Source organism: Rhincodon typus, chromosome 45, assembly GCF_021869965.1.
Source record: "Rhincodon typus isolate 14 chromosome 45, sRhiTyp1.1, whole genome shotgun sequence".
NCBI classification, from domain to species: domain Eukaryota; kingdom Metazoa; phylum Chordata; class Chondrichthyes; order Orectolobiformes; family Rhincodontidae; genus Rhincodon; species Rhincodon typus.
In genome coordinates, this window is record NC_063376.1 from 9,366,711 (window position 1) to 9,377,278 (window position 10,568).

General features: G+C 44.4%; 1 protein-coding gene and 1 long non-coding RNA gene across 2 annotated transcripts in view; one reads left to right on the forward strand and one right to left on the reverse strand.

Moving 5' to 3' along the window:
* The window catches only part of LOC109912718 (neuralized-like protein 4), a 107,428-nt gene that overhangs the window by 68,425 nt on the left and 28,435 nt on the right, over positions 1-10,568 (forward strand). Inside the window, exons 19-20 of the mRNA XM_048620064.1 lie at positions 1,363-1,541; positions 10,159-10,502. Of these exons, the coding sequence (XP_048476021.1) occupies positions 1,363-1,541; positions 10,159-10,502 (523 nt within the window). The remainder of the gene's footprint in view (positions 1-1,362; positions 1,542-10,158; positions 10,503-10,568) is intronic.
* LOC109912719 lies at positions 613-10,341 on the reverse strand. The gene is made up of 5 exons (XR_007266118.1): positions 10,136-10,341; positions 8,141-8,196; positions 7,313-7,372; positions 1,727-1,786; positions 613-947 (listed from the first exon to the last, which is right to left on the reverse strand). It is a non-coding gene; the product is annotated as an uncharacterized LOC109912719 (long non-coding RNA).

Genomic DNA, 10,568 nt, shown 5'->3' on the forward strand with positions numbered 1-10,568 from the left:
ACCTCTACACCTTGCTATCTCAAGATTACATGAATAGGATGAGTTTAGAGGGATATGGACCAAAAGCTGGCAATTGGGACTAGATCAATTTAGGATATTTGGCTGGTACAGACAAGCTGGATTGAATCATCTGTTTCTGTGCTGTATAACTATTTCCTCAACCAACACAGTCCTGACAGCTGGCAGTTAATTTAAAATAAGTGTAGATTGTCTTTTAAACTTTTAGAACATTTGAGATTGAAGAAAGTAGACTAACCAATTACTTCGCAACTGGAGAGTACAGTACAATCTGGAGACATTCACAGGAAATGTAACTGAAGATCAGCCAGTGGCATAATGTAAAAAAAAAGGCAGTATAACCCCGGAGTCAGCAAGATCACAGCCAGAGCATTTCTTCTATTTGTGGGATAAATACTGATCACAATCAAGATGAGGTGGCCATTAACACCAACTGAAATGCCGACGAGATTGAGCCAGGGTGGATAGAAGGAAGGAGAGAAATACCAATCAGAAACCCACCATTCCGAAGAAAGTTTCTCATTCAAAACACAGAACTGTCAGTGATTTTAATCAACAGGCAATTCAACACATTGAATAATACCACAACATGAGTTTCATCTAAGGGTCCAAATTTATTTGGGCGTGTTCCAGACTGTGTGTGGAGTTTGCACATTCTCCCCATGTCTGCACGGATTTCCTCCAGATGCTCCGGTTTCCTCAGAGTCGAAATACGTACAGGTTAGGTGGATTGGCTGTGCTAAAATTGACCAGATAGTGTTCAGGAATGTGCAGGTTGGGTGGGTTATCCACAGGAAATGTAGGATTATGGGGTTAGGTTACTCTGCAGAGGATTGGTGTGGACTTGTTGGGCAGAATGGCCTGTTTGCACTGTAGGGATTCTAAGAATATCAGGCCCTGGTATCACTAATGGTCAAAGACTGGAAAGCCTGTGAAGAAAAGAACATCGATTTATGTAGCACTGCTCATAACCACAGGAAATCACAAAGCAACTTACACTTTACAGTGCCCCCAAACACTCCCAGGACAGGTACAGCAGAGATTGTATGTACACACATTAGGATAGCCTTTCAGTGAATAAGTACAGGTTATTCTGATCAGAGTAAAATTTAAGTACATTGCCTTGCAGGCCGATTGAGTTTCATTGCTTCAGTTTGCCTGTTCAGTGGAAGGTCTTCTGGGGCCCCATTCACTCATCCCCAGCTAGAGTCTCTCACAGTTATCATGAAAAAAGTTTAGCCCCGAGATCGTCCGGCAGCTGAAAGTGGATATAAAATAAGCTCTAGAGCTGAAGGCCCTGAGCAAGGTACAGCAAAACCCAGTTCCTCCAATGGTTTCAAATAGGGGTTGACCCTCCATGTTGGTGTGGTAGTGAACATTCTACAGGATCACAGACATCAGGAGGCTCAAGATACCACCAGCTTAAAACAGATCATGTCTGACAACTGGTCAAACATGCCACAAAACCTCACAGCATATATCATGCAGTGTGGTGACTACCAACTTCAACGATCAACCACAAGGTGAAGCTCTGAATTTGTTTCAGTGGATGTCGGCACAGCTGGATCACAGGTCAGACCTTCGCTGCTTCCTGCACTGAGACTGTTACTCTGAGCCTTGCCTTGGCCATACACACTCATGGGAGAGGAGGTGGTACGATGGCAGTGGGCTCTGAGAGGTAGAACATTGCAAGAAACAAAAGTCATACCTGCAACACTGCAATGGTGCCAGGCAAGAAATCACTTTCACATTTCATTGAGATTCCAACCTGTAATTCAAAACACAGAAGAGTTAAAATGGATTTAGAAAGTCAGATATAAGAAGATTTCAATATAGAAGAGGTTTAGGAAAATTGCACTAAAACTCCACTGATGACCAGAACATTACAGGTTAGACACAGTAAAGCTTCCTTGACATCAACCCCAAACAAACCCAGACGGTCCAGCAGTAGTAACATGTCATGAGTCAAACAGCATGGAAACACTTTGGACTAACCAGTCCATGCTGACCATAATCCCAAACTGAACTTAGTCCCACCTGCTTGCACTTCACTCATACCCCTCCAAACATTTCTTACTCATGTACTTATCTAAAAATGTCTTTTAAAATGTTGTAACTGTATCTGCATCCACAACATCCTCTGCAAATTTATTTGACAAGAAACAAAACTGCCCCTTATGTCTCCTGAATCTCTCTCCTCGCAGCTTAAAAATACACCCCTAGTCTTGAAATCCTCCACCCTAGGAAAAAGACACCCGACATTCACCTTTTCTATACCCCTCAATTTTATAAACCTGTATAAAGGTCACTCCTCAATCTGCTAGACTCCATTGGGGAAAAGTCCCAGCCTATCCAGCCTCTCCTTATAATCAAACCCATCAAACTTGTCAATATCCTGGTAAATCTCTCCTGAACCCTCAGCAGCTTAATAGTAACCTTCCTATAACTGGGTGACCAGAACTGGACACATACTCCAGAAAAGGCCTGATGTCCTGTACAACCTCAACATAATGTCCCAACTCCTATACTCAAAAGGTTTCAGCAATGAAGGGCAAGCATGCTAAATGCCTTCTTAACCACCCTATGCGTGATGCAAACTTCAGAGAATTATGTACTGAACCCCAAGGCTCTGTTGCTCTACAAGACCCAAAGCCCTACTTTTAACTGTTTCTCTGCTGTACAACTCATTACTATTTCCTCAACTGGCACGCTCTTGACAGGTGTCAATTAACGATCGTCAGTGAACAAGATTACAGCCCACAGCAAGTCCTGCTCTCGCTTGTTTGAGCCAAAAAAAAATGCAATACCTCATGTTTATCCAAATTAAACATCATCTATCACTCTTCAGCCCATTGACCCAATTAATCAAAACCTTAGAAATCTTGGATAACCTTCTTCACTGACCACCAATTTTGGTGTCATCCATAAAACTTAGTAACCATGCCTTCTATCTTTTCATCTAAATCAATTATTACATAAATTACAAACAGAAAGACTGGAGGTTGGCTAATGTGCCACTATTTCAGAAAGGTGGTAAGGAAAAGCAGGGAACTTTAAACCAGTGAGCCTGGCAAGTTGTTGGAGGGAATCCCAGGGACAGGACTTGTGTGTATTTGGAAAGGCAAGGACTGGTTAGGGAGTCAACATGGCTTTGTGTGTGGGAAATCGTGTCTCACTACTTCAAAAAAATTCAACTGTTACTAATGGAGAGGATTGACGAGGGCAGAGTGGTGGACGTTATCTATATGGACTTCAGTAAGGCGCTCAATAAAGTTCCTCATGGTAGACTGGTTAGCAAGGTTAGATCACACGGAATACAGGGAGAACTAGCCACTGGCTCAAAGGTTGAAGACAGGGTGGTGGTGGAGGGTTGCTTTTCAGACTGGAGACCTGTGCCACAAGGATCAGTGCTGCACCCACTGCTTTTTGTCATTTACATAAATGATTTAGATGCGAGCATAGGAGATGTAGTCAGTAAGTTTGGAGGGGACACCAAATTTCGAGGTGTAGTTGACAGCAAAGAAGGTAACCGAGTACGGTGGGATCTTGATCAGATGTGCCTATGAGCTGAGGAGAGGCAGCTGGAGGTTAATTTAGATAAATGGTAAGGTGCTGCATTTTGGAAAGGTAAATCAGGGCAGGACTTATACACTTAAATGGTAAGATCCTGTGGAGTGTTGCTGAACAAAGAGACCTTGGAGTACAGGTTCAAAGTTCCTTGAAAGTGGAGTTCAAGTTGACAGGATAGTGAAGAAAGCATTTGAGACACTTGCGCCTTTATTGGTCAGTGCACTGAGTATAGGAGTTGGGAGGTCATGTTGCAACTGTACAGGCCACTTCTGGATTACTGGATGAAATTCTGGTCTCCCAGCTACAGGAAGAATGTTGTGAAACTTCAAAGGGTTCAGAAAAGATTTACAGATGTTGCCAGGGTTGGAGGGTTTGAGCTACAGGGAGAGGCTGAATAGGCTGGTACTTTTTTCCTGGAGTGGAGACTGACAGGTGGTGTTGTACAGTTTATAAAATCATGAGGAGCAGGAGGGTGAATAGCCAAGGTCTCCTTCCTAGGGTGGGGGAGCGCAAAACTATAGGGCATAGGTTTAAGGTGATTTAAAAAGGGTTTAAAGGGGCAAAGTTTTCATGCAGAAGGTGGTGCATGTTTGGAATGAGTTGCCACAAAGTGGTGGAAGCTGGTACAATGACAACATTTAAAAGGCATCTGGATGGGTACATGAATAGAAAGGGGAGAAGAAGGATATGGGCCAAATGCTGGCAAATGGGACGAGATTAATTTAGGACACCTGGTCATAGAACATAGAACATTACAGCGCAGTACAGGCCCTTCGGCCCTCGATGCTGTGCCAACTGGTGAAACCAATCTGAAGCCCATCTAACCTACCCTATCCCATTATCATCCATATGGTTATCCAATGACCATTTAAATGCCCTTAAAGTTGGCGAGTCTACTACTGTTGCAGGCAGGGCATTCCACGCCCTTACTACTCTCCGAGTAAAGAACCTACCTCTGACATTTGTCCTATATCTATCACCCCTCAACTTAAAGCTATGTCCCCTCGTGCTAGCCATCACCATCCGAGGAAAAAGGCTCTCGCTGTCCACCCTAGCTAATCCTCTGATCATCTTGTATGTCTCTATTAAGTCACCTCTTAACCTTCTTCTCTTTAACGAAAACAGCCTCAAGTCCCTCAGCCTTTCCTCATAAGACCTTCCCTCCATACCAGGCAACATCCTGGTAAATCTCCTCTGCACCCTTTCCAATGCTTCCACATCCTTCCTATAATGCGGCGACCAGAACTGTACGCGATACTCCAAGTGTGGCCGCACCAGAGTTTTGTACAGCTGCAACATGACCTCATAGCTCCGAAACTCAATCCCTCTACCAATAAAATCTAACACACCATATGCCTTCTTAACAACCCTATCAACCTGGGTGGCAACTTTCAGGGATTGATGCACATGGACACCAAGATCTCTCTGCTCATCCACACTACCAAGAATCTTACCATTAGCCCAGTACTCTGTATTCCTGTTACTCCTTCCAAAGTGAATCACCTCACACTTTTCCGCATTAAACTCCATTTGCCACCTCTCAGCCCAGCACTGCAGCTTATCTATATCCCTCTGTAACCTGCAACATCCTTCCGCACTATCCACAACTCCACCAACTTTCGTGTCATCCACAAATTTACTAACCCATCTCTCTACGCCCTCATCCAGGTCATTTATAAAAATGACAAACAGCAGTGGCCCCAAAACAGATCCTTGAGGTACACCACTAGTAACTGACCTCCAGAATGAACATTTCCCATCAACCACCACCCTCTGTCTTCTTACAGCTAGCCAATTTCTGATCCAAACCGCTAAATTACCTTCAATCCCATGCCTCCATATTTTCTGCAATAGCCTACTGTGGGGAACCTTATCAAACGCTTTACTGAAATCCATATACACCACATCAACCGCTTTACCCTCATCCACCTGTTTGGTCACCTTCTCAAAGAACTCAATAAGGTTTGTGAGGCACCACCTACCCTTCACAAAACCGTGTTGACTATTCCTAATCAAATTATTCCTTTCTAGATGATTATAAATCCTATCTCTTATAATCCTTTCCAACACTTTACCCACAACCGAAGTAAGGCTCACTGGTCTATAATTACCAGGGTTGTCTCTACTCCCCTCCTTGAACAAGGGGACAACATTTGCTATCCTCCAGTCTTCTGGCACTATTCCTGTAGACAATGACAACACAAAGATCAAAGCCAATGGCTCTGCAATCTCCTCCCTAGCTTCCCAGAGAATCCTAGGATAAATCCCATCCGGCCCAGGGGACTTATCTATTTTACACTTTCCAGAATTGCTGACACCGCCTCCTTATGAACCTCAATCCCATCTAGTCTAATAGCCTGTATCTCAGTATTCTCCTCGACAACATTGTCTTTTTCCTGTGTGAAAACTGGCGAAAAATATTCATTTAGCACCTCTCCGATCTCTTCAGACTCCACGCACAACTTCCCCCTACTGTCCTTGACCGGCCTCAATCTTACTCTAGTCATTCTTTTATTCCTGACATACCTATAGAAAGCTTTAGGGTTTTCCTTGATCCTACCTGCTAAAGACTTCTCAAGTCCCCTCCTGGCTCTTCTTAGCTCTCTCTTTAGGTCCTTCCTGGCTAACTTGTAACTCTCAACAGCCCAAACTGAGCCTTCATGCCTCATCTTTACATAAGCCTCCTTCTTTGTCTTGACAAGAGATTCAACTTCTTTAGTAAACCATGGTTCCCTCGCTCGACCACTTCCTCCCTGCCTGACAGGTACATACTTCTCAAGGACACGCAGTAGCTATTCCTTGAACAAGCTCCACATTTCAATTGTGCCCAACCCCTGCAGTTTCCTTCTCCATCCTATGCATCCTAAATCTTGCCTAATCGCCTTTTCCCCCAGCTATGGTCAACATGGATGATATGGGCCAAAGGGTCTGCTTCCATGCTGTACACTCTACGACTCAAAGTGGACACAGCACCAACCTTGTGGAACACTGCTGGTCACACACTTCTAGTCCAAACAAAACAACCTTCCAATATATATGTGCTACATTCCCTCACAGTACACCATATTCCTTAATAAATATCACTGATTATTTTGATTGATATCTTAAACAAGTTGCCCTATAGGCTAACTTAACTTCTATTACAGTCAAGCCGGTTCTGTGGGATAAAGGTTTCAAGGGTTCCATTTACTGATCCCCAGCTTGAATCAATGAAGCCGAACTTTATTCCCCACCAGTACAGGAGCTGGAACTGGATTTAAAACCATCTCTCACAACTGAAGGCCACTGAACAAGCACAGGAAAACACAGAACCTCCAATCGTCTACAATGGCTTCAAACAGAGGTCAGACCCTCAATGGAGGGTTACTGAATATTTTACTGGATCACAGACATCAGGAGGCTCAATATACTGCCAGTTTAAAACTGATGTCTGACAACTAGTCAAACATATCAGGAAACATTGGACAATCCTCAGCATATATCAATGCAGCACGAGCAGTGAAAACCTTCCCTGGTGACTGCTAACCTCGACAACCAACACAGGGTGAAGCTCTGAATCTGTTTCAGTGGATGTCGGCACAGCTGGGTCACAGGTCAGACCTTCGCTGCTTCCTACACTGAGACTGTGTTACTCTGAGCCTCGCCTTGGCCGTACACACTCACAGGACAGGAGGTGGTACGATGGCGGTGGGCTCCAGGTGAGATAACAAGAAGAGATTCATACCTGCAACACTGATAATGCCAGGCAACAGAACATTTTTACATCTCACTCTCAGATTCCAATCTGTAATTCAAACAGAAAAATTAAAACGCATTTAAGGAAGTCAAACGTAACAACGTTTAGATATCGCTAGATGACCCAAGCATCAAGGGTTAGATTAAACCTCCCTCAACTCATTTAAGAAGGAAAGCTCCGTCTATTTTTTTTAAAACACAAATTATTGCTCCCTCAACACTGTCCTCAAATACTCACAGGGCAGGCAGGTACAGCACAAAGTTCGGTTCAGAGTAAAACTCCCTCAACACTGTCTCCATCAAAAATACTCCAGGACAAGAACAGCATAGTAAAATTATGGCACATGGAATAGGAGGCAATGTGGGCATGGATTAATGACTGGCCAACAGGCAGTAAGCAGCAGGAATAAGGGGATCACTCTCTCACTTGGCAGACCATGACCAGTGGGGTATTGCAAGGATCTTGGCCTCCAGTTCTTCAGGACATTTCTTAATTATAATGGATGCAGAGATCAAATGTAAAAATTCCCAAGACTGCAATCGTCACAAAGCTCCAAGAATCAAGAGGAGGATGCAACGATGCTTCAAGGGCAGAGGTGCCTTCCTAGTGACTCCAAACAACCAATACAGGGTGAAGCTCTGAATCTGTTTCAGTGGATGTCGGCACAGCTGGGTCACAGGTCAGACCTTCGCTGCTTCCTACACTGAGACTGTTACTCTGAGCCTTGCCTTGGCCGTACACACTCACAGGACAGGAGGTGGTACGATGGCGGCGGGCTCCAGCTGAGATAGAACATTGGAAGAAAATGACTCATACCTGCGATGGTATTAGGCAAGGGCTCACATTTACACCACAGTTTCAGATTCCAACCTCTAAAGCAAACAAAAAAAAGAGTTAAAGTGCATTCAGGTATAACAAGAATAAAAATAGAAAAATTACATCTGTGTAACAACACTTAAGACCAGACAGCATGGGTAAGATAGTAAAGTTAGTGTTCCTATACATTCCCAAAATAGGTACAGATTGGGGATTAGATATGAGTAAACCTTCCTCTGCCAACAAAGTGTAATGAAGGTTCAGTTGATTGAACTTTGGGATGGTGGGATTGAGTAATGAGGGGGGATGGAGGCAAGCTGGGTCTGCAAACTCAACATTTGCAGAGTAGAAGAGCATATAAATTCTGGCAGGATGCTACAAACAAGATGCAGCAAGGGGAGGAGATGGTGGTGGCGGCGGCAGATTATGATGATGGTTCTAATATAGGAATAAAAAAGGAGGCAAGCCACATGGTTAGGAATGAGCTGCCAGAGGAAGAGGCTGGTAAAATTACAACTTTTAAAAGGCAGCTGGATGGCTACATGAATAGAAAGGGTTTAGAGGGATATGGACCAAAGGCTGGCAAATGGGACTCCATCAGTTTAGGATATCCAGTTGGCACTGACAAGGCGTTTCCTTGTTGTATAACTAAATCATCAGGATTACCGGTCCAGTGACATTAGGATTAGATTTTAGTCATATATTCAAGTACAGAAAGAGTACAGTGAAAAGTATGCAATGTCACCATTCCCCACACCATCTTAGGTACAAAGGCACACAGGTACAAAATCTTAGGACAAAGTAGAAAAATAAAGAACTTAAGTTAAAGTTAATACTAAGAAGGACTGTAATGTTTAAGTAGAAAAGTTTAGAAATAAAATTGAGGTTCAACAGTCTGAAGTGCTTAGCCACGCTGGCTTGCACTCCCTACAAGGCCTCAATCTCCTCTGCTTGGGCCCTCTCTCTAGGGCACCTTAAGACTGCCTGCTGTCTGCAGACGCCAGGGGACTGACCTCACCACCACTCTAGGCTCACTGTTGCCACACTGGACTCTATCTCCAATGCCAAAGGCCCCCTGCTGCTGCTGCCATGCTCTGGATCTGACAAAGCCATGATGCCATCACCACCACGAGCACGCCCGAGCTCTCTCCATGAGGTAAGTGAGCAGGAAAAAAAACTGAATGGAGTCGCAAGTACTCCCACCACCTCCTCCTGAATTTTGCAGTAAAAATAATGGAGACACCTCTACATCTCTATGCACTACAAATTACCATTGTGAAGTGGACAGCCAACCTGTGTTGAAACAAATGCCATTCATATGGTCTTGCCAGAACAAAGCATTTGATGGGAGGGATACAAGCTTAATAACACACAACTTCATTTGAGAAAACACCAATAAGAAACCATAATTTTCTTTCAGTTAGTTATGTATCAACAGTGATCAGGAGAGAAGGTGGGGGAAATTGTTTTCCCCCCCCCCACTGTATTCATGGGGGTTTACCACCTGAAAGTGTAGAAACCCTGAAGATTTAAAGACACTTGGTAAAGCACCACAATTCACAGGGCAACATACCAAGAGCGGGAAGATGGGATTAAATTGGCACTCATTTTTCCAGTTTGTACATCAACAACCAGCTGAGTGGCCTCTTTCTGTACATTTTCCTATCATATTTTCTATACAGGCAGTTTCTGTCACAACTTCCCTCCAGAATTGCTGGATGTCCGTTCACCAACTATGCTATCATTTAACATCAGGACACGCCCAACATTAGGAAGGAGCTTTCTTCTCCCTGTATATGTGGGTAGGAGTGAATAAATTATTTCAGATTAAATATTTTCTTAAGCAGCTGACCACTTCCAAGATGTTGCAATTTTAAATTTTTCCCTGAAGTTGCAGACTCGTTTAGGAAGCCGCCATCCTCTTGCTTTCTGTAAGCGGCCAAAGGTGAGACATCGCCACGTTTTACCAAAGTAAATCGCGCCGCTTTCAAGTACCGTTTAATTACATCTTGGTGAAGGTTTACTCGAAGGAGCTGCGGCAGTCACATCCAGCCATCGGCGAATTCGTCCGAGGCTTCACGATGGAGGATGCCGATGGATACAGAAAGGACACTCCACACCACCTTCCTCCATCTTGCTGCTGCCGAGATAGAGACAGAACACACCGGCGAAAGCGGATATCAAGGCGCGCAACTTCCGGAGCCCACAGCGCCCTCTCCAACGAAGAGCCTTCGTAGATTTCCGGAGCTCACGCCGCCCTCGCCGAGGAACGTTCGTAGATTTCCGGAGCCCACACAGCCCCCGCCGAGGGACCTTCGTACATTTCCGGAGCCCACACCCGTGGTAGCTTCGGGAATCTCCGGCAAACAGCCGATGTCCAAAGCAACAAGGTGCAGGGCTGGATGAACACAGCAGGCCAAGCAGCATC